Source organism: Diceros bicornis, chromosome 6 (assembly GCF_020826845.1).
Source record: "Diceros bicornis minor isolate mBicDic1 chromosome 6, mDicBic1.mat.cur, whole genome shotgun sequence".
Taxonomy (NCBI): Eukaryota; Metazoa; Chordata; class Mammalia; order Perissodactyla; family Rhinocerotidae; genus Diceros; species Diceros bicornis.
The window spans coordinates 55,867,955-55,893,473 of record NC_080745.1 but is presented as its reverse complement, the minus strand read 5'-3'; the positions used below and the strand labels follow the sequence as shown (position 1 = coordinate 55,893,473).

At 37.4% G+C, this 25,519-nt stretch overlaps 1 protein-coding gene across 3 annotated transcripts in view; it reads left to right on the top strand.

Moving 5' to 3' along the window:
* PANK1 (pantothenate kinase 1) overlaps positions 1 to 3,661 on the top strand; it is a 52,173-nt gene extending 48,512 nt beyond the window's left edge. For all 3 annotated transcript variants that reach the window (XM_058543505.1, XM_058543504.1, XM_058543506.1), the window contains one exon: positions 2,171 to 3,661. In XM_058543505.1, coding sequence (XP_058399488.1) covers positions 2,171 to 2,230 — 60 coding nt within the window. In that variant the 3' untranslated portion in view covers positions 2,231 to 3,661. The remainder of the gene's footprint in view (positions 1 to 2,170) is intronic.
* Positions 3,662 to 25,519: the final 21,858 nt, after the last annotated feature.

The window sequence follows — 25,519 nt, the reverse complement described above, 5'->3', positions numbered from 1 at the left end:
GCTAAAGAGTTGCCTGGTGGCCTTGAGAGGCGGGTGTGCCTGGGCATCAGCCGGCCTGTTTACAGAGGAAATGGAGAGCATTGGTTAATTCAGAGAGTCCTTTATATGGAGTTTGTATAATAATGTAAATCAGAGGTTTCTAAGAGCAAGTGGGAGGCCCTCCTCTTTTCTAACCTTCTCTGTCATTCCCTTTAAAATCAGTACTGTAGAGGGCAACTATTTATCTATCACAGGAGGTTCCTAATTCTTTCACTATTTGGCAGCAGAAAAAACAGTGAGAGAACTAGTATCATAAATTTCAATTGTAATGAATAACTATTGTGGCATTTTTCTCATCTCCAAACTGAATTATTTATTTGAAAAGTCGCTGATGCATTTATAAGTTATTTGGAGCTCTCTAAGCCCATGTTTTCTTTCATTACAGCACACAAAGCAACAAGAACTTAAATATTAAATAGTTAAGGCCAAATAACAGAAATTAATACTAAAGAAAGCCTAAAAAAATTGTTTTAAGCAGGCTTAAGGGGTGGAGTAAAATAACTTTTTTGGGGGGTGAGGGGAATGGAGTCCCAGAATTTTCACTCCCCCTCCCCCAACCAGAGCAGCTCCCTTTTTAATCTGCTTATTTATGAAGTTTCCATGTAAGATTTTGTTTGAAAAAGTAAAAAGCACCTCAGCTTTAAAAAATTAATTAAAATGAAAAAGAAAACCACTCTTCTAGTCCAGCGAGTTGCCATATTTCACAATTAAAAATACAGGACACTCAGTTATTTTATCTGGCATTTATCTGTATTTTATCTGGCATCCCTAAGTCCAGATCCTCTTGCACTAATGTGGAAAACAGACTGGAAGCTGTCAGAGATTAGAACCATATGCAAGATCACACAGGTAGTTAGTTGGTGGTAAAATAGAGAATAAGATCCACCATTTTGGGGAAACTCCCTTCTCTAGGTGAAAATGCAGTCACCTATGTCACTTTGTACAACCCCAGGCCTCTGGGGACTTTGGCTTTGGTTTGTTACTGTTATCATAACTCAGTCTCTGTGGCCAATGAAAGTGGAGGGTTTTTATAACCCCTTGTAGGTATGTCTCAGAAAATTCTCTACATTCTTAAGTACACTCTGGCTTAGACAGCCCTTACTGGAGGATACTATGGAGAGAGAACTTTTGGGAGGTGCTGGTGTGCTGGCTTTCCTGCCCTGCCTCAGGGGTCCTTGCTCACTCAATCTCTCATTCATTCAGCGTATATTAGTGCACATTTCCGAAGAGAAGTAGTCAAGCTGAGCAGTTAGGTGCGCAGCCTCTTACTGCCTGGAAGACCTTAGACAAAGTCTCTACCTCTCCATCCCTGTTTTAGCATTTGCAAAATGGAGTGATAATAGAAATTGTCTCATAAAGTTATTGTGAAGATTAAATGAGTAAATCCATGTAAAGTGCCTGGAACAATTTCTAGCGTATGTGAGCCCTCAGTAAATGTTAGCTGGCTGCAGCAGAAGCAAAGATCCTGCCACGTAACATCCTGACATTTTGCCACCCATTACTGCAGTAAGAAACTGTTGATCAGGCAAAGACCAGAGGAGTTGGAGGGTCCTGCCTTTTGGAAATCGGGTTCTCTAAAAATTTCTGTCTTTCAGTTCCTTTCATTTTCCCCCAGAAACATGGGCTTTTCTTTTACAGATGAGCAGAGTAAAGCTCGAGCTGATTTAGATGCTTTCCAAACTTAGAGGTTGTCCTGTGAGATACGACAGCTTTGAAGTCAGACAGATTTGAGGGTGAGCTCTGGCACAAGTCATGTGACCCTGAAAAGGTCATTTACTTTATCACCTTCTGTTTCTCATCTGTGAAATGGAGGTAATATTAATTTTGCCATAGCAAGGATTAAAATGAAATAATTTTAATATTAATGATACCCAGCACTTACGTAGCACACATTATGTGCCAGACATTTTTCTAAGCACTTTATATCAGTTAACTTATTTAATATAAAAAAAAGTGGATGTGCAATAAATTTTATTATGATTATTCCACCATGTTTCATGGCAGAGTTCAGGTTTTAAATTTCTCTTATCTGCAACATTAGAGGGCAGCATTCCTAGAATTATTAAAAATGTTAGGAATCTGAGTAAGGTTTAGAGATAACCATACAGAAATGTTCCCATTGTTTTTGTAGGGTTATTTTGGAGCTGTTGGGGCACTGTTGGAACTGTTCAAAATGACTGATGACCAGTAGAGATGAGCAGTAGAGGGAACAGCCTTCTGTGAGAACAGGTCACTGAGAACTGCTGCTGGAGAAGGTGCAAGCCGCTGTGGGACGGAAGCCAAGCCATTATGGCAGATAAACCTGCTGGATTTGTAAATAATTTAAAATCCTTCTAGTTGATCTTTTACTCTTGGGTTTTGAGCTTATGATTCAAAATGGGGAATACAGGATTTTTTTCTGTATACTGTATTTTTTAAAAAAAACACCTGTGCAGCGTGGCCAAACTTACAATTTTATGCATTAACTTTGAAAAGTTGTATGATGTTTAAGAAGGACCCAAAATGTAAGTGCTGTTTATTTTTCTTCTGGGGTTTACTGATCAGTGTGGTAATTTTAACTTCATTTAGTAACTACTCTAGGAGATTTTACCTTTACTTATATTTTTCATGACGTTTCATGATTTGCTGTTGGTTTCAAATGAAACTACAAATCGGGCATGTTTTACTGTGAACACTACTTCGTTTGTTTGTTTACCTTTCTTCATCCTGTTTTTTCTGTTAGAATGTCTTATGGAAAAAGAGAATCCTTCCCCCTGTTTCTGTCCTCGGATGACTCCCTCTCCCCTCCAATACCTTTCTTTAATGTAATTGTTCATGTTAATCAAGGTGCTGACCAACTCAATACAAAGTTAAGCATGAGATCTAAAGCTCTCAGAAGTGCCCTTGAAGAGAAAACTTTGAAAGTGTTTATGAATTTAATGAGTCTGGCCAAAGTTGAAAATTATATGCAATTTAGTCTTATCCCTTATGAATATACAGTGTTTAGTTGGATTTATTTTATGTTAGGTTATATTAAATTGAAATGTTCTATGATAAAATGTCCTCATCCATGCACAGCATATGAATGGCAGCAAATCCCTGTGCTGGACGTTGAGATTTATGGAGAAAAGTCTCCCAGATTAACTGTTCACATTGGGAGATTTAGGAGAAGATGGGTCAAGGTGTCAGATAGTACATCTATTTGTTTTGTACATGTATATACATAGGAGCTTTGTGACAAGGCATCTTAAATAATAAAGTTTTTTCATTTGAAATATTTGAAACTGAAAGCTGTATTTCAATCCCAGTTTCTAAAATTTAAAACGAAATTATGATACTGATCCATATATATATTTTTTCTTTTTGAAAGATGTCATTGGGACTGATGGGTAACTTTCAAATGAGAATCTTGTACAAATATTGAAACGCATGAGATCTAATAATTTAGAACTAATTAAACTTTTGAATTGAGCATATCGTTGAAAGGGATTTTTGAAGGGTAGTACAGTTGCTCCATGGTGAATCTTTCCTTCTCTGCCTTCTGAGCACCACCTTTAATTTCCATATCTTCAAGTCTTGAAGGAGTTGATGTTAATTGAAGTATTCACTTGTCTGGTTGAAATAAAGCCTGTTTCTGTTGTGATGTTTTTAGTGTATATGTTATTTTCATTTCTTAATCTTCATGTTCATATTACCTGCTTTTGTACCATAAAATGAATGTGTGTTGTATTTTTGCTACTCTACATTTCATAATTTGAAACTTTCACGCAAGTGTGATAAGATCCAAAACACTGTGTCTTTGGTTGAAGCTATAGCCCTCTGCAGGGATTTTTTTTTATAGCTTTATTTTTCTTATACAACTAACTTCTTATTGCCAAAATATCACTACTATACTTGATAGTTCTGAAAGAGTTTTAAAATTTGGTTGTCACAAATACATTTTATCAACTTCCACCTGGCCTAAAAAAAATTCAAGCAACTAAGATGTTCTTGAAAAGGTGTAAAGATGTATATATTATCTATGTTAGGGCCTTTTTGATTGTTCTCTTCTCCCATTCCTACTCTCATCTGTCAGGGAATAGCAGACCTTGGATCATGGTTCTGCAAAAGAAATCAGGGCAAGTTAGTGTGACTGTAACTTTTTAATTATCTAGAATCACTTGATCTCTCATTACGAATGTTTAAAACATTGGTTTAGCTGAGGGAATAAATTATTCCAATATACAAATATGAGTTAAATATTGGCTACATATAGCCAGTCTTTTTTTACAACGAAGAGCTTATAATCTGAGAATTTTTACATTCACTTGAATTATAGAAACTTTGCTTTGGTTCAACATCATGAAGAAACTTGGCAAGACCAAAGAGTTTTTATCTTGAACTATGTGAAGTCAGGCTGGTCAGGTAGTCCAGAGCATGGCTTCTGATTGTGGGAAGGCTTCAGTTTGGATCCAGCTCAGCCATTGACTAGCTGTGTGAACAAGTTTCTAACCCTCTCTCTAAACCCTACTTCCCTCACTTGTAAAATGGGGCAAATAGTTTTTACCTCCATATTTAAAGAGCTTAGCACATAGTAACTGACACATAGTAACTGCTTCATTAATGTTAGCTATTCTGAAAAAAATAGATGTTTTAAACTAATGCATTAAATCAGTGATTTCTAACCTTCTAGAATGTAGGGAAACCAATTTAGCACGGAGACACTTCACAGATCTCCAGACGCTAGTACATGTTTACAGCCCGTGTCCACAATTCCAAAATCTCAAACTCTTAAAATTTATCTTGATGACTCACTTGACAGAAAAGCTGACTTGAGCATCATTTATCACAGTTTGTAGGACTCTTCACATGTTTTGTTGCAAAGCTATTTATGTGTTTGATTACAGGGTGCTGCTCCAGACCCTACTAGGGGTGTTAAGTACTGAACAGTTCTCAATTTTGAAATACGTCTGATCCCAAGAGTTTCAGCTAAAGGGATTGTAGAAATGTAGTGGTATTCTTCAGCTTATGTAGTATACATGGATTCAGAGTCCCTTTGCTGGGAACCACGTAAAGGGTAATCTATACTTGACATCATTCGGTCATACAAGGAATATTAAGTTACTTTGTGCCAGGAAGAAGCTGAGACTAAGAGAAATAAGATGCAACCCCTGCTGTCCAGCAGGGAGACACAGAAGTCTCAGACCAATGCGTTTAGTAAAGTGTCACAGGTGTCATTCATTCATTCACAAATGTTTATAGCAGTGAACGAGACAAAGACCCATCCTCAGAGAGCTTACATTCTAGAAGGGAAGACAGGTACTTTACTAAATATATAATGTTAGATCAGTACTACAAAAAGAAAGTAAGGTAGGGTAAAGGTCTAGAGAGGGGGTAAGTTCTATTCAGAAAATGAGAAGGGAAGGAACTTCTTTGGTTACAGTGGTCAAGGACAACCTCTCTGAGGAGGTGACAATTGAGCAGAGTCACATGAAGTTGGGAACGCACTGTGTGTAAATACCTGGGAGAAAATTTTTTACTCCTGGCAAATGAGAATGGAGGTTTTGAAAGACTGCAAGGAGGCCAGTGTGCCGGAGTCAACAATGCAAAGACTAATGGGAAATGCAGTTTTAGGAGAAGCCATGGGCCAGGTCCTATACGAAGTCTCTAAGTGAGAGTAGAGGGCTGCACTTGAAGGAGAGGTTGGTCACTTCTCCTGGAGGAAGGTACTACAAAAATTTTCACAGAGTCTTAGAGACCACCAAGTGGACCAGGAGGGGAAGGCTTCCCAAGCAGAAAGAGCAGGGTGAGAGAAGCATTGAGAGAAGAAACAGCCTGGCTTATTCAGGGAACTGGAAGCTGCTTCAGCCGGAGCATGGTTAGAGAGAGAGAAAACAGATACTGGGAGAGAGGAAACCAGCCAGATTCTGGAAGGACGTGTATTCCATGCTCAAGATTTCAGTCTTTTCTGTAGTCAGTGGGGAGCCATCGACGAGTTTCAAGTAAAGTGAGACTACAATTAATCTGGCTTCAAAGTGATAATAAAGCAAAATGTCCTATTGAGGTAAATGAGCAAACCGGTTGTTGTGCTTTTAAATACATAACACCATGCCATTATCATGTTTACTGTATTTCCTCTATTGTGCCAAACCTTATGCAGTATACCACATTTCTCTGTAACTGAGATGGTTATATAAACTCCTGAGAATTTTCCCACAGGACAAAGGCTACTAATAGCTACAACTCTACCATGATTCTATTCAGTAAGAAGGTTTCAACACCAGTGATCACCATAAACTCCACTACTTGTGAGAATTGTTTGGAGAGAAGGCACTTTTCCTCCTAGGGATCAGAAGATGACCCCAAATTTGTGAGGAAGATTTGATTAAGTCACGTTTTCTACTGGATCTATTAGGTGTTCATTCATTCACTCTTCTTCTATTTAATTTTGACTGAATGCCTATAACCTGGGAGGCATTGGATAACATTTAGGATACATTCAGTTGTGGATAAGACAGTAAAGTCCCTGCTTTCGTTGGGCTTACATTCTGGTGAGGGAGATAGCCTTTAAGCACATAAACCAAAAAATAAGAAAATATCAGATAGGAATAAATGCTGTAGGAAAGAAACAGTGATGTGATGGGAAGGAGAAGGATTTCCTTAGTCAGATGGGCATGAGATACAAATATGAATAAGTTATGGCCTCAGCTTTTGAGGAATGACAGTCAAGTTCATCTTGCTTTCATTCATTACCACCTCCTCCATGAAAATGAAAGATGTTTTTGGGAAACAGTTTGATAGCTAATTCATTTTCTTTTTATTTTACTTAGAGTATTTAATTTAGTTCACATATGTATTTAAAATCACATCTTACATGAAATAATATATTAATTTAGTAATGCACCTTTTTTACTACTCACTCATTTCATGAAATAGTATTATTTGAACTATTCACTTGAATCTTCATTGTCAATGCCTTCATCATGACCAGTCATTTAGTAGTTTCCAGAGCACACCAAGTTTGACGCACAACAGTTTTGAATCCATATATGATATTAACACCGGATTCTTTTTAACCAAGACCCAAGCACATTCTCCCATAATGAGCTCTATTATTTGTTTCATTTTCCAAAAGGTGTACATTGGTGATGCCACCATATAACCATTTATGTTTTATGTAGAGCCTTTTTTAAAAGGCTAGTTTACAAGTATTCATCACTTACAATACAAAAATAAAATTTGTATTAAAACTCTCTGTGTCTTTTTATACTCACTCTATCAGTTAAACACTAAACATTCAAACTAAAGTTAATTGAGGTTATTTCAGTTAATGTCACCAAATAATTCAACCAGTCCCAAGTGAGAATTCATCTTTCTTTTTAAGTATTTTTAAAAAAATTTCAACCATTTTTACATGCACAATCTAAAAAGTCAAATAGTTCCACAAGACTGAAAAATAGCAGTACCTGTGTTTTCTTTTCTTCCTTGCTTTATTTCACCGTTTTGAGCATAGCAGCTTCCCAGAAAAGGGTAGGGTGATGAGGGGAAATTTTTTTGAGTACTTACGTGTCTAAAAATTTCTAAAAATATTTTTATTCTACCCTCATACCTGATTGATAGTTTAGCAAGGTATAGAATTTTAGGTTAGATATTATTTTTCTTCAGAATTCTGAAGGCATAGCCCTAGCCAGGCTTCCAGTGTTGTAAGAAAGCCTGATGCTGTTCTAGCTCCTGATCTTTGTATGTGACTATTTCCTCCCCTCTTTTCTGGAAGATTTTAGAAACTTGTCAACCTCTGGTTCAACTCCAGCCTGTAAAGAGCTTGGAATTCCTCACTCCCATCCTTACAATAAGAAAAAAGCTGAACAAACTGAAAATCAGTGACTTTTCTTGGACCCATCAGAGAATAGAGGTCGTAGGGCAAACCGCCACCCTAAAATCTGAATAGACAGACGGATACAGAAAATCACAGCTGAAATCAATTTATCTACCATCCATAAAGTGCTAGGAACATTTAAAAGGTAATATTGATGACTTTGTGAAGGCAGAGTGTGGACTAGCATAAGAGTGAGAAATTCCTGGGTGGCCACTGTCTTCGAGGGGTCTCCACACTTTCATGGGTTGTACCTCCAAGAACCCCACCAGGTTCTCATAGTGAGGAGCCAAGAAAAGTTGACTTGTATCTCTGGCAGGGGGAAAGGAAAAGTAACAATTTTGAAGTACATGCAAATTGTTCTCCATGAAAAAGTGCTGTCTTCCAGGGGAAAAGATTTTATCAGAGACTTATCTCACCTCAGGGGGAAGGGTAATTACATAACTTCAGACTCCTCTTGCTTTCCTATTTCATTATGGAGGGAGGAGGTGGCTGGGAGGGGGAAGGAGTAAATGAGATTGCTAGGAAACACTTGTGTGGATCACAGCCCAAGAATACAGGCCCACTAAACACTGAGATTTCATCATAAGATTATGGGATGCTTCCCCTTCTCACATCTTACCACCACATCAACAGGGCTCCCATATAATTACAATTGAAATAGCTGCAAGGTGCAGACTCTATTTAAAAAGAAGTTGTTAGGGAAACACACAGACAACAGAGGAGTTAAAAACAAGGACACTAGAGGAATTTGAAGTCTCTGGCACCTATAGCCACAGCATATATTAAACACAGCCTGACTCCTAGCCAGATTAACATAAACCACACACTAAAGTCCTTTTAACCCATTTCTATTATCCATTACATCATAACTAGCTTTCAATAAAAGATTACAAGACATGCTAAAAGGCAAGAAAAAAACAGCATGAAAAGACAAAGCAAGCCTCAGAATTGGACTCCAATATGACATAGATTTCGGAATTACCAGTCAGGGAATTTAACTATTATTAAGGACTCTAATGGAAAAAGTAGACAACATGCAAGAACAGATTGGAATGTAAATAGAGAGATGGAAATTCTAATAAGGAATCAAAAGGGAATGCTAGAAATTAAAAACACTAACAGAAATGAAGAATGCCTTTGATAGATTCGTTAGTAGATTGGACACAGCTAAGGAAAGAATCAGTAAACTTGAATATATGTCAATAAATCTTCAAAAACTGAAATTCAAAGAGAAGAAATAATGATAAACACACAGCAGAATATCCAAGAGCTATGGGACATTCAAAAGTATAACATATGCATAGTTAGAACACCAGAAGGAGAAGAGAGAATGGAGCAGAAGAAATGTTTGAAGTAATAATGGCTGAGAATTTTCAAAAATTAATGACAGACACCAAACCACAGATCCAAGAACCTCAAGCATCCAAGCAGGATAAATACCAAAAAGCTACACTCAGGCATATCATATTCAAGCTGCAGAAAATCAAAGGCAAAGAGAAAACTAGAAAAGAAGCCAGAGTTGGGGAGAACTTGATATATCAGGGAACAGTAATAAGTATAGTGGACTTCTCAGAGACTACACAAGTGATAAGAGAGTGGGTTAAAAAATATTTGAAGTATTGAAAGAAACTACTCTATGTCACCAGTATTCTGAAAATTCATAATGATAGGCCTTCACGTGAATGTATTTTCATGGATTATGCTGGTCACATGATGGATTCCTTCAAACTAGAAATTCACATCCTTCATCTCTGAGAATTTTTCTTATACTATTTCTTTGATAATTCCATCCCCTCTCTGTTCTCTCCATCAGGAACCACTAGTGCTTGGATGTTGGACTTCCTGTACTGGTTCTCTAATTTTGATATTCTTTTTCTTCTATTTTCCATCCTTAATCTTTTTGCTCCGTTTCAACTTTATCTCCCAGCTCTTTTATTGAGTTATTACTTCTACTATCATGCTTGAATTCCCAAGAGCTCTTTTTGCACTCTGATTTTTTTTTGTAGCCTATGTTTCATTTCTCAAAAGATGATTTTTCTTATATGTTTTCATACCACTGAAGAATCTGTCTTCCAAGTTGCTTTTTTCTATCTTTTTTGGCCTCTTTCATTTCACTGAAAGTTGATCCAGCTCAGCCATTTCTTTGGAGAACCACTGCTGTCAGTATCTTTGAATCTTTTCTCTGGGGTTGGTCATGTTCTCCGGAGAAGATAATTCCCATCTCCTCTTTGGAGGGTACAAGCTTGACTGCAGTATTTTGGGAGTGGAGAGGAAAGAGGAATCGAAACATTCAGAGTAAGACACAGTAAGGTGTAGCAGTTAAGAGAAAGTACACTGGAGCCTCCTACTGTATGAGCTTAGGCAAGTTATTTAACTTCTCTATGTTTCACTTTCCTCATCTGTTTAATGCAAACAAAGATTCTTAGGAGGATTAAATCAATTAATACATGTGAAATTCTGAAAAGACTACCCTAGCACCAGGTAAGTGTTGGCTATTCTCACAAACAGACCTTGACTTAATTCCTCTATTTTCAATACCATACCCTGTCCACAACTATGCCAAATATTGACCAATCCAGGACTCTCCATTTTTTTTTTTTTTTGGTGAGGAAGATCAGCCCTGTGCTAACATCTGCCAATCCTCCTCTTTTTTTGCTGAGGAAGACTGGCCCTGGGCTAAATCTGTGCCCATCTTCTTTCACTTTTTTATATGGGACTCCGCCACAGCATGGCTTGCCAAGCGGTGCGTCGGTGCGCGCCCAGGATCCGAATTGGCAAACCCTGGGCAGCCACAGTGGAGTGTGTGCACTTAACCACTTGCGCCACCGGGCCTGCCCCTAGGACTCTCCATTTTTATATTTTATTTTTTGATAGTTACTGCCAAATTGCCCTTCCAAAAAAGTATGAGTGTACACATTGTAATGACTTTTAATAGTGCCTATTTTCCTACACACTCACCCATACTAGGTATTGTCAATCCTTTCATCTTTACCAATCTTATAGGTGAAAAAGTGTATCTTATATTAATAGGCATAGAAAGTCTTTCACATCTTCCTAATCCTGAAGTTTTGAGTCTAATGTTGGGAATTATAATGAATTTGTCAGGTCAAAAGAGAAGCTATCTTGGAGTCTTTGGGAAGACAGTGCAGTCGAGTAAGTTAGCAAAAGCTCTGTAATGAGCCTGCTTTGGTTGAGGCCTGACAGTCTTTCAAGCTAGCTGTGTGACCTTGGGTGAGTCCCCTAACCTCTGAAAGCCTCAGTTAGCTCATCTGTAACATGGGAACAAAATTAGTTCTTCCCTTCCATAATTGTGAGGATTAAAGGATAACGAAAAAGAGCCAGAACTGTGCCTGGCCAAAGTGCTCCATGAAGTCAGCCGTGGGCAACCCCCAGCGGAAGCAGCCATTCACGTTGCCTTGGCCTCTGCCTCCAGGAGTTACCGATGTGACCTGGCATATTGTCTTTGTTTTTTGGCCTTTTCAAAATGCTGATTTGTTTTTTCGTGTGTGAGCAATGATTTTCCTTTTATGCAAGGTCTATAGGTTATAAAAAATGTATTTGTTAAGTACAGTTAATTTTCAAGATGTCTCATTTATCAGCTTTTTTTTTTTTCAAGGAAGATGGCTTCTTCTTCTTCTTCTTCTTCTTCTTCTTCTTCTTCTTCTTCTTCTTCTTCTTCTCCTCCTCCTTCTCCTCCTCCTCCTCCTCCTCCTCCTCCTCCTCCTTCTTCTTCTTCTTCTTTTTTTGAGGAAGATTGGCCCTGCACTAACATCTATTGCCAATCTTCCTCTTTTTTCTTTTTTCTCCCCAAAGCCCCAGTACATAGGTGTGTATCATAATTGTAGAGTTGTAGTTCTTCTATATGGGACAGCACCTCAGCATGGCTGGATGAGTGGTGAGCATATCCGCGCCCAGGATCCAAACCTGCTAACCCTGGGCCACCGAAGTGGAACGTGCGAACTCAACCCCTACACCACCAGGCCCGCCCCTATTAGCTATTTTATCCTCACAGTATCCTTAAGAACTGCAAACAGGTGGTGTTACCTCTGCTTTACAGTTGAGGAAATCAAGACAGAGAAAGCCAAAGCAGCTTCTCTAGGTTAAAAGTGTAAGTTGGTAGCAGATCTTGGATGAAAATTTAGATTTTAAAAGTATCAAAGTGTCACTTTATTCCAGGTGAGCTAATCTGATGTAATATATGAATACCTACTCTAATAAGTAAATAAGGATGAATTACAATTAAGATATCAGTTGTTCATAGATAAACATACTTCGTTTCTGAAATGTCTAATGGTGTTTGGAACTGTGCAAAATAGTTAAGACATTTTCTTTACAAATGCATTGGAGTTAATATTAGTAGTAGTACATCCATTTCCATTCTGCAAAGTAGTGAACTAAGCTTCTGTTATAATGTATTATAAAAAAGGAAAATCAACCTAATTTTGACTATTGTTTAATAGAAGGGATGAATCCTTAAAAATAGCTGTCATCTCAGAGTTGCTTTTAAAATAAGGCTTCCTGAAAAATCTGAGTATACTGATTAAAAAAAAATCAAGAGAACGTAGTAACAGAGCCCCAAAGTACACGATGCAAAAATGCATAGAATTAAAGTGAGAAATAGACAGTTCAACAATTACAGTGGGAGGTTTCAATATGCTACTTTCCATAGTGGATAGAATGACTAGTCAGAAGATCAACAAGGACATATAAGATGAGCAACACTATAAACAAGTAGACCTAACAGACATCTATAAAACACTCCACCAACAGCAGCAGAATGCACATTCTCCTCAAGTGTACGTGGAACATTCTCTGGGGTAGACCATATGCTAGGCCATACTATAAGCCTCAATAGATTTAAAAGGATTGAAATTATACAAGTTACATTCTCTGATGACAAAGGAATTAAATTAGATATCAATAACAAAAGAAATTTGGGAAATTCACAAATATGTAAAAATTAAACTATACACTCAAATAATCAATGGGTCAAAGGAAATCAAAAAATACTCTGAGATGAATGAAAATGACACCACCACATGCCAAAACCTTTTTGAATGCAGCTAAAGCAATGCTTAGGGCAAATTTATACCTGTAAATACTTGGCTATAAAAGAAAGAAGTACTGATGCATATTACAACACAGATGAACCTTGAAAATACTATGCTAAGTGAAAGAGCCAGTCACAAAAGACCACATATTGTATGACTCCATTTACACAGAATGTCCAGAATAGGCAAATCTGTAAAGACAGAAAGTAGATTAGTGGTTTCCTAGGGCTGGGGATTTGGGAGAAATGAGGAGTTACTGCTAATAGGTATGAGGTTTCATTTTTGGATGATGAAAATGTTCTAAAATTGATTGAGGTGATGGTTGTACAACTCAATTAAAAATCATTGAATTATATGCTCTAAATGGACTAATTAAATGGTATGTGAATTATATTTCAATAAAGCTGTTTTTTCAAAAGCAAAGTAAATTTGCAAATTGAAGAAAATCCTTCGAATACAGCACAAAAATGAAATTATATGTGCTAATAAGAGGGTTTTTTTTTTTTAAATCTAACTAGTGTCATTTTCAATTTTGTAAAATATTCTACTTGTTGTTGCTTTTCCACCTTCTTTTCTTTGTACATTCCTTGAATGGTCACATTTTTAGACACAACCACCAAGTGCATTTAGTCAAATTTGTGTGGCCTGAAGTTGATATGTTACAGTAGGGGTACTGTGACATAAATGCAGACAGCCTCAGCACCAGTCGCTTATGTTGTTTTTTTTTTTTTTAAACAAATAGATTTGCTTTTTAACTTTTGCAGTTATAGCTTAAGAAGAGTTTAAATTTTCCCTTAGGTCACAAAGCAACTAAAAAGAATTGAACTTTTTATATGTTAGATTTTTTCCTCCTCTCTTCCCTTCCTCCCCTTCACTCAGTTCATGAAATTTGCTGTTGCTATTTTAACCAGGTTCAGCATCTAAAGAATTTATGCCATTTGGCTGCCATGACACGGCTAATGAATTATGTGTCTTTTAGCACATTCCATAAGTGAGGCAGGTGGTCTATGCCCTCTTGTGTATCTTGGAGATAATTAAATTTTAATTTTAAAGAAAACTTACATTTTTAAAATAATCTTTTTCCATTAACTACTCAAGTCCCCCCGCCCCACCGCCGCCCCACCAAAGCCCCAGTACCTAGTTGTGTATAGTTGTAAGTTCTTCTGGTTCTTCTATGCAAGCTGCCACCACTGCGTGGCTACTAACGGACAAGTGATGTGGTTCAGTGGCTAGGAACTGAACCCAGGCCACCAAAGCGGAGTGTGCTGAACTTTAACTGCTAGGCCACCAGGGCTGGCTCTCAAGTTTATTTACTCTGTTGTATTAAATACTGTTTCATAGTATGTTCTCAGACTATGTTTTCTAGTATTTACGTTGTGTGTGCGTGTTTGTGCGTGTGTGTATACATGGTATATTGGGCAAGAGATAGATCCCAAGTTAATCCTCCAAGTAATGGCTCTAGAGTTTATATTAAAACTATAATTTAGGCAGAGTATATTTTTAAATCCTATACTTGAATAGTTTGTCAAATGTCACATTATTTTAAAGATAGGCCAAGAGTGTTTTTGTATTATGCTGCATAAATGTGTGGGTTGAAATTAGGCAAGTTAAATGTAGTTGTGAATTTTAAACAGGAACATTTTTAAGCATTCTCCTTTGGGGTTTGATTACTATTTATATTGGATTTATAAATTTTAAAATGAGCAGTCACTCCTGTCTGTCTGTTCTTGTGCCAACATCAATATTGAATTTATCAAGTAGTTATTTATGCAATGTTTGGACAGGCAAAATGAAATGGAGACAGGAGGCCATTATCTGTAGATCCCATCCACACAGCTTTCAGCAATGTGGAAAAAAATGGTTTGGTTGTCCAAAAACAACTGTGTTTTGTTGGCTCTGCCCTGAAAATTTAGTTAGTTATACAATTCTTCCCGTCCTTTAGCCTGTGTTTCTATAGTCATCTGACCTCAGCTGTCCAAGGCAGCCATGGCTGTGGCAGTTAATTAACCATGAGGACTGTCTCAGCAAAAGCAAGCTGTAGGGATCCCTGTCCTTTATAAAGCTTGGTCTCAAAGAACCTTAAGGACCATTTCATCTGTGGCATGATCTGTTTTAGTGGCTGTAGAGAAAGATATTACCAAGATATAACCTCACTCAAATATAAGAAATGAACCTTTTTGAAAGAGTGTATGGCATTAAGATTTTAAAAAGAAAACACCAAATTGTGCCTAATTTTTGCATGCCAAGAAAATTCTGAATACACTGCCATGCAAACTTTAAGATGTAGAGATCTATTAACTTATTATAAAATGTTAGTTATTGATTAATTACTACTCATGTTTTAATGTCAGCTTTTACTCATTGATCCAGTATTGCAAAAGAGACTTTGGAAGCAATAACCAAGTCTTACATTTCAACTTGGAAGTTAATTTTGATCACTCAAGTGATCAATTGCAAAACTATGCTAAAGGCCTTGCCCAAAGCAAGGTTACCAAGTATGATAAGTGGAAATTACACTTTTTGCTATTATTCTAATTTTTAAGTTCCTAAATGAATGTTGAACCACTGTCTAGGGAATATCAGTTAGGAAGTGCCAAATTATTAGCCTGCTTTGAACACTCTTGAATTCTCACAGGTTCTGATCTGGCACTGGATGATGAGGGAGGGCTTGGCACAGAGATGACCCTTAACATCCTTCCAAACTTGAGCTTCTGTGAGTCTAAGAATCAGGCACTGAGCCTGCCCTTTACAAAGCTATCATGTGGGAATGAAAAGTGTTTACACGAAAGAGTTCATAGCAATGACAGCTCTGAGGGATTCAGCCTTTCACGTGGTTGGCACTCTGTGTACTTAACCTTATTTAATCCACCCAGACAATGCAGGAGGTGAGGATTCCTACCTTCATTTGACAGGAGAAAAGACTGAGGCTTGGAGAGGTAGAGGAACATGCCCACGATCACGTACCAGTAATCAAGAATCCTGAAATGGCCTTCTGAGAAAAATCAAGGCTTCTTTGGGTCCAAATGATCCAGATGTTTCCTTCTGTTCTCCAAAAGGGACTGTGTATAGAGGCAGTGTCTGACTCCTATCATTCGTCTCATCGAAATTTCTTCATGCCCAGGCTCAAAATTTCACATTGGTTGGTCTGAGGTCCCAACTTAAGTGCCTTCCTTCTTTCCTATTCAGTTAATGTTGACATTACTCCATTTGGCCTTCTCTCTTTTTCCTTCATCATACTTCCACCACACGCTACACAAATACTGATGCTAGACTTGTACATATAAGCACCAGAGTGCTTAAAAAACGAACAAAAACAAATTAAAAACTTATTGACTAAAATAAGTAATAAAATAAAATTGGTTAAAATAATACGTATTTCATCTTGTCCAAGAAGGAATACTTGAGTCTATAAAATACTGACTTATTGTGAAGACCCATGCCAAAATTATTTTGAAATAATATTGATTATTGATTTCTATAGCAATTTTTTCTGTTACATTTGAAATAAATATTTTCTATTTTATTCAGTAACTTGCATTTCTTAGCTCTGATGTTACTTTTGAAAAATTATATTTCTCATGAGACCAGTTCATCTTGATGTGATTTTTTTTTTTACTAATCGTTCAATTACTAAATTTTGGGAGAGAGGTATATAGAAATTATGATATTTAGCTTTTAGTATTTCTCATTAGATCTAAAATTTTTACTGGTGATACAATTTTTAGCTTCAGTGAGTAAACCTTTTTTCAATAGCTAATTTTTTTAATGATCTATTTTGTCTTGTTTATAATTTATATTACGAAGAGCTTGTCTTCTAAATTCATTGCCATCCTTAAACATGGTTAAAAAATGAATTTTTTATTGAGTTATTTTTGTTCCTGTTCAATTTTTTTTTGTCCCTAGAAATGAGGTAGGTCAAAGACAGTTTTCTTTTTTAAGTAGAATCCTGTGTTCTCAATAACTTTGCCCAGCACAATTGCTTAAGTAATCGTAGTATCTCAGATGTCAGATGGCTTTTATTGAAAGAGATGTTCATAATGTAGAGTATCTTAATGTGTGGTATAGGCTAACATGCCTCAGAATAACCTGGAGTTTGCTTAAAATGCCTATTTGTGAACCTCTTCCCAGAACTTCTGAATCTGAACCTCTGGGAGTTGGGTCCCAGAATGCTTTTAAAAAAATCTCCCCACAGCCAGCCCTGATGGCCTAGTGGTTAAAGTTCTGCGCTTTCCACTTTAGCGACCCATGTTCATTTCCTGGTCGAGGAACCACACCACCTGTCCGTCAGTTGCCATACTGTGTCAGCGGCTCACATAGAATTAGAAGGCCTTACAACTAGGATATACAACCATCCTTGGGGCTTTGGGGAGAAGAAAAAAAAATCTCCCCAGATGATCCTTAAACACTTAAAATTTGAGAATCACTGTCTTAAAGTTTATATTACTACCAGCATTAAAAATTATATCCACACTTAAAATAAACCTTCCTGATTCTCTGGCAGGTCACACCCAATTGTAGGAAGGCAGCATTGTTTGATGATCACCTACCGATTAAACAAACCCAATTGCTGTCTCTATGTTCAAAATGATGGCACCACATAGATGTCAATCAACCATGGCTACTGCATGTGACTGGCAGCCCTTAAAACAATTGATGCAAATGTGTCCCCCACGTTATGTTGAAACTGATTTTGTCAGCACAGTTTTGTAGTCTAGTTTTCAGCTTCTGTTCCACTCCCACGTTTTCCAACACCTCATTTGGCGTAAGAAGGGAATGTTCTGAGATTAGTTTGCAGGGGAGAAGGGATCGCTTAGCTGGGCAGTTACTCTGCTTCAGATCGTCCGAAGTTCATTTTGGGTAAGCCACTATCCCCTTTCCAAACATGGAGGTGACAAAAGACAACTTCATGAGGTCAGCCTGCACTTCCTATTGCTGTCATCTCATTACTCAAATAAATGCTTTGTTCAAGTGCTCTGAAAATACACTGGAAACTTTAAGGACAATTTGCACAGACGCTTAAAAATTCCATTTATTCCAAAAAGACCATTATGCTTAATGGCAGAGGCAGTGTTGTGCTATAATTATTTTAGGCCATGGGGAAACAGCAATTATGCCTTGCAACTATGTGGTCCTTCTCCACGTAGGGCTCCTCCAAATTTTCTCCAGCAACAAAAATCTATGACAGAAAACTCAGTTTTCTACCAGGGAGTATATTTATATAGATCTCCATGACAAAATTTAAGCTAAACCCTGTTCATTAATCTCCATTCCACGAAAGGCCTACTAAATTCAACAAGTATTTATTAATCATCTCTCATGAGCCTGGCACTGTGTTTAGCCCCAAGTCCCATCTCTGGGTTGGCAGCATCCAGGGCCCTCTCATTATCTTGAGAGATGTCTTTCCATTTCCCCCAAATTTCAACATAAAAGTAATTAAAAATCATTTCTTCTTCTCCTTCTCCTTCTCCTCCGCCTCCTCCCCTACCTCCTCCTCATCATTTTATTTATTTATTTATTTTTTTGTGAGGAAGATCAGCCCTGAGCTAACAGCCGTGCTAATCCTCCTCTTTTTTGCTGAGGAAGACCAGCTCTGAGTTAACATCTACTGCCAGTCCGCCTCCTTTTTTCTCCCCAAAGCCCCAGCAGATAGTTGCATGTCATAGTTGCACATCCTTCTAGTTGCTGTATGTGGGACGCGGCCTCAGCGTGGCCGGAGAAGCGGTGTGTCGGTGCGTGCCTGGGATCCGAACCCGGGCCACCAGTAGCGGAGTGCGTGCACTTAACCGCTAAGCCATGGGGCCGGCCCGTCATCCTTTTAAATAAGTAGTGCTCCCCATGAATTCAGAAGAGGAGAAAAGGGGACGTTTTAAATTCTTTAGGCCCTGGAATGTCAAAATTCCCAGATAACTGCAAATCACTTATTCATCTTGGTAGGGAGGTATCTTTACAAAGCATTGGTAATTTCCAGTATATCCATGAACCACGTTGCTTTGAGAAACCTACACCATATTAAATTAAAGGCTATTAAAATAAACATATTGTCTTCAACTCTTACTATACAATTGCTAAAATTTTTCTCCCCAGGGTCATTTAATTTATCTAGAACTAGAGACATGGTTTTTTTCCCCCTTAATGAGGTGATAATGAAATGAAAATATAAAGAAAAAAGTCTACTTTTTGTTTCTGTTCTATATACACTGTATACTATTCTGAAAGTATAAGGTCTATCATTTTGAAAGCCTAAGCTATAGGAATCATTTGACTGCAAAGATATATACATTGATCTACATCTACGTCTGTATAGCTGTTTCATGGACTTACAATGTGTACTCATAGATTGCTATTATACGTTATCATTAATAAACATTTATATTATCTTAAAAACTCTGTTCAATGTAAGCTTTTATTAATTGTTGCCTTTCATGCAATTATGACCTCCTAGAGTTTCCTTGTAGCACTCAAACAAAGAGTCAACAGGGGGTATAAAAATCCCCAAATGTTTTTGACATTTGAACCAATCACATCGCTTGAACCAAGACTCATTGTTCTGTCAAGTCACAGTTGGCTGTTCCAATGGCTGGCTATCCACCCGCCCACTGAGCAGGTGTGTTTGTTAAGACTTTTGAGGGCCGGCCCCGTGGCTTAGCGGTTAAGTGCGCGCTGGCGGCCCAGGGTTCGAATCCCGGGTGCACATCGACGCACTGCTTCTTCGGCCATGCTGAGGCCGCGTCCCACATACAGCAACTAGAAGGATGTGCGACTATGACATACAACTATCTACTGGGGCTTTGGGGAAAAAAAATGGAGGAGGATTGGCAATAGATGTTAGCTCAGAGCGGGTCTTCCTCAGCAAAAAAAGGGGAGGATTAGCATGAATGTTAGCTCATGGCTGATCTTCCTCACAAAAAAAAAAAAAAAAAAAAGACTTTTGAGGAGCATATTCTGCTTCCAGAATCAACACTGCATAGTGATTACTTCTCTCTCTCTCTCTTTTTGTTTGTTGGTTTCTTTTCCCGCCATTACTTCATTTTCAATAATCCTCACTTTCCTGAAGGTACTGATATGGGGAATGAGGTAGGAGACAGACACTACCTCTTTCAAAAAAATTTAAAGTTAGTATTTTAATTAACCAAAGACAAGGACTATAAAGAACATTCTAATCATATGACCACACCACATTTTTGTGTTTAAATCAAGTCAGGGATATGATGGTAATTAATAACACACACTGACTAAAAAGTCAACTGGGGTGATTATGAAGGGCAAACTTTTCTGGTTTTAGTGGAGAAACAAAATAAGCATATAATTGACCTTTACATTCCATTCTACTTGAAAAAGGCTTTCCAGCCTTTTAAAAACTCTTCGTACTTCTGTTAAATATCAAACTTGGAATTATATGCTTTAAAAATGTGTTATTAACAAAATTTCATCCTGGCAGCTGGTTCAAATATTTATTTAAGAATATGTACACTTGTGGCACTCATAATTTAAAACAGGTGGAAGGACTATACTGGCATTGTGCATTAATAGCAAAAGGAGTTTATTTGAATTTTTAAAAAATTTTGCTCCTTTGAAGTTAGAGAAGACATAATTTACCCTCTTTTACTCTGTCCTTAGGGAGGAACAAAGAAGGTTTGGAATGCTAACTCAGAAATAATGACTCTGAAGACATATACAGCTGTTTAGGAGGGTGAATGTAAGCGGCCAGTACCCTAAGGCTTCTCGCCTCCCGTCCCCTCCAGCTCACTCATTCTGTCCTCTTGTTAGGACATTTCCTCCATTTTCTGGGTCTTGGGAGACTTAATGCTGACACATATTCCCACACTAAGACAATTCATCTTCCTCATCAGAAAAGATTAAGAAAAGAATGGAAGAAAGTGTGTAGGCCAAATGCATATCGCCAGCATTTCTCTCTCTACTTCAGCTATTAAAGATTCAAAAGACCTTATCTTGGCAGAATCTTAATGGTTCTAGGGTTTCACACAGAGTCTGGCACATAGTAGGTACTCAGTAAATCTTGAACAAATGAATGTTTCCTCCATGTAGACTTTCCTCAGCTTATTTGGACTCACTGGTAATTTCTTTATTTGTTCAATGACTTACTCATCCATTCAAACAAAAAATGTTTCTTGAGAGCCTACTAAGCATCCACCACAACACAAAGAGTTTGACAAATATTTTGCCTAGACACCTGGTTTCTATCCATAAGATTTTATTATAAAAATAAAAATCATTTAATTTTTCAAGCATTTTTTCTATTTGGGAGTCAGTAGTTTTCTCACAACACAGGATATTTATTTTGCTAACCAGGCCAAGAACCATCTAGATGTCTTCAGTCAAGTGGGAAGTTAAGTCTGCCTGAAGTTTTGGTCTGTGATGTAGCATTAATGCTCATAGGAATCACTCAAGGGGCTTGAAGGATGCAGATTCTGTAGCCCTACTGCAGAGATTCCAATTAATTTGTCGGGAAAGGGGTCAGGTCATCAGTATTTTTTTAAACCTCCCTAAGTGTTTCTAATGTGCAATCAGAGTTGAAAACCCACTGGATTAAAGGGGCACAAAGAATACTGAAAGTAATCACTCATAATATTTCAGCATAAATAAACATTTAGTGAGAGCTTCTAGCTGTGGGACACTGTGTCAGGCGAAGGAGACTAGGGAAAGTTTTTCTGAGCAGAAGGACGATGTGACCACAACCACGTTTCTTTATTTTTTTGCCAATTTAAAAAGAGTAACACAACCTCCTTGTAATAACTCAATAATAGCACATAAATGAGGGTCCCACTTTTCTCTTATCTTATTCTACTCTCCCTGTCTCCCCAGAAGTAAGTACTGATGTCAGTTTGGTATAGACATTTCCCATTTCTTTATATTTACTTGCATTTATAGGTACTCATGGAAATATATCATTTTAATCCTATATATTGGATATATAGAAATTGGACATATATATTTAATATGCATATATAAGATATATTTAATACTATATGTTATGGATACATAGTTACATATTAGAAATATAAAAACATGCCTGGGAATAATAAACATGAAGTTCAAGATAAGGTCATGAGAGGAGGAGAAAGGCATAGGACGTGAACATGAGGTGGCTTCATATGTTGCGAAATAAGATGGGTTTGGGGTATATATGAGTGTCCTTTATGTTATTATCTATACTTCTCTAACTGCATCAAATATAATACAAAGATATGTTTTTATTGTGTGTTGATATACATTTTTAAATATATTTTTATTTTATAACAGTTTTAGATTTAGAGAAAAAGATGCAAAGATACTACAGAGAGTTCCCATATACCATGCACCAGTTTCCTTTTTCGGTAACATCTTACATTAGCATGGTCCATTTCTTACAATTAATGAATCAATATTATTAACTAATAATTTATTTGTATTTCCCTAGTTTTTACCTAATGTTCTTTTTCTGTTCCAGGATCCCATCCAGGACACCACGTTACATTTAGTTGTCATGTCTCCTTAGGCTCCTCTGGGCTGTGACAGCTTCTCAGACTTTCTTTGTTTTTGATTGCCTTGACAGGTTTAAGTACAGAGCAAGCATTTTGTAGAATGTCCCTCAATTGGAATTTGTCAGATGTTTTCTCCTGATTAGACTGGGGTTATGGGTTTTGGGGAGGAAGACGCCAGAGGTAAAGTGCCATTGTCGGCACATTATATGGAAGGTACATACTGTCAACATAACTTGTCGCTGATGAGGTTGACCTTGATCACCTGGCTGAGGCAGAGTTTGTCAGGTTTCTCCACGTAAAGTCTCTCTTTGTTCTCCCCTCTCCATACTAAGGTCTTTGGAAGGAAGTCACCACGCACAGCCCACACATAAGGAGAGGCAAGTTATGCCCCAGCTCTACATAATTTATTTGGAATTCCTCTGTATGGGAGACTTATCTCTTCTCACCCATTGATTTATTGATGCAATTGTTTGTTTACATCAGCACGGACTCACGGATATTCATTTTATTCTTTAGGTTATAATCCAATACTACTTATTGATTTTGTGGCTCAAATTGCTCCACCTTCGCCATTGGGAGCTCTTTCAGATTACATATTTGGTAAATTCCTTTTTAAAAACAGCTTTACTGAGACATAATTTACAAACCATACAATTCACCCATTTAAAGTGTGCAATTCAATGGCTTTTAGTATATTTTCAGAGTTGCCTGACCATCACCACAGTAAATTTTAGAACCTTTTCATCACTACCCCTCCAAAATCCATGCCTACTAACAGACAGTTTCTATTTCTCCCCATCCCTTCCCCAAGCCCTAGGTAACCACTAATCTATTTTCTGTCTCTGTAGATTTGCCTGTTCTAGACAATTTGTATAAACAGAATCATACAATATCTGGTCCTTGTGACTGGCTTCCAGTTAGCATAATGTTTTCAGGGTTCATTCATGTTTTATCATGTATCAATACTTCATTTCTTTTTAATTGCTGAATAATATTCCATTGTGTGGATATACCACATTTTGTTTATCCATTCATTATTTGATGATCATTTGGGTTGTTTCCACTTTTTAGTCATTGTGAATAAAGCTGCTATGAACATTCTTCTATAAGTTGTTGTGTATGCCTGTGCATTTAAGTTACCAACACTTTATACCCGTATTATTCTGCATTCTAGATGTCTTGCTCATGGTAATTCTACCTATAGACTTAAGCTATTTTATTTCATCTTTTAATGTGGTCATGACTATTGTTGAAACATTTTTTGTTATAAATTAGTATCCTTTTGTTCCTTTGCATTAATTTGAGGGTATTATGTTGTTTCTTTTAAAATTCTGTAGTAGGTAAGTTATATCTAGGAATTTCATTTCAGGATAGCCAAAAGGGCATGATAATGTATTTCTAATTAAAAGAATGGGGTGTTGGATTTGATAAGATTAGGGAACATTGGTCCTCCTCTTTCTTCCAATCAGACTTAGGGACTCCTCCTGAGCACCCCTGTGCTTTGTGTATATTGTCACTAAAGCAAGTATGCAATTGTATAATTGTTAACAGATCTGTGCTTCAAAGACTGTGAGCACTTTCTGGGCAAGCATACTGTCTTTTCAAGGTCTAGACAGTTTCTGCACTCAGTTGCTACATGATGAATGATGGTGAATAAATGAGACGACCACCCAAAAGCAGCAAAGCAGAGAAAAATACTAGGTGGGAAGAAGGAATGAGCATCGTGTCCTGACATCTAAATCCAGGCTCTGCTCCCTCACTTCTGATCTGATTCTCCTAGTCAGCCTGCCTGACTCCGGACTCTGATTCCATCAGGCAGAATGCCCCCAAACCACCACCCTTCACCATCACCTGCCCCAGCTCTGGGTGGACAGGACTCCACAGACTGCCTCTAGCTCTCAGTCAAAGCGACATGGTGGGAGTTCACTTCCAGCTATTCGTCTAGTGCGGGCTAGGTAAGAGCTGCCTTTCCGAATACTAGTGCCTGGATCTCACTGCTAGAGCAGACATCAGAGAGATGCACCCTGCTGTGTTTGTTGGGCGTGACGGCAGCATATTTAACTTTAAGCCGAAGTTCTCCGTACGGTGTGTTGGTTTCCATCAAGCTCCACCTCTGAAAGCACTTTCTCCGAGTCTTTCCTGCACTGCCACCCTGTGGGCCCCCACTGAGAAGTGTTGCACCGTCTCCAGTTGACCAGAGTAGCTATCTTTTCTCTCCCTTGTACCACTTATCACAGTCCACCTTCTAGTATTGTTATTTGAATGTACAAATCTTCACCACTAAACTGTAGCTTTTAAGGATAGAAAATGAGTTATGCATTTTAGTGTTCTCGTAGTGCCTAGAACATTGTCTCAGTCAACAAATGACAGGACAAATATGGTTTATTATATGTTTTTGTAAACGCAGATATTACAAATTAATATGTTCTATATATTTATTTTATTAAAAATATTGTTTAATGAGGTGAAATTCACATAACATAAAACTAACCATTTTAAAGTGAGCAATTCAGTGAGGTTTAGTACATTCACAACTGCTTTCTGTATCTATGAATTAACCTATTTAAATATTTCATATAAATGGAATCATATAGTACGTGAACTTTTGTGTCTGGATTCTTTCATTTAGCATAATGTTTTCACAATTCACGCACAATGTAGCATGTATCAATATTTCATTCCTTCTTATGGGTGAATAAACTATTCTATATATTTTATTTGCAATTTATTGCGGTACATTACATCTGCCGGTTTTTACCACCAGATGGCATTGCTTTCCTGGGAATTTCCTGGTTGTTGCCCATACTAGTTAATAAAATTAACTAAACTGTGAAGTTATATCAATTCAAGAACTGCTTTCACTGCAAAGCTATTGATGCCTAATGAATTAGCCATTATTGATGCTTTGGCACTACAGCATACAATATGTCATGATCTAGCCATTATATGTCGTCATAAGCAACAGTGGCTTCCAGGAAAGTTGATATTACTTTTCAGATGTGTTTTAAAAATATCTATCTCATATTGAATTACCCTAACATAAATCTTTTTATTAAGCTGTTAATGAATAATAATATCCCTGTCAAGACTGGAATAACCAAATGCCATAGTGG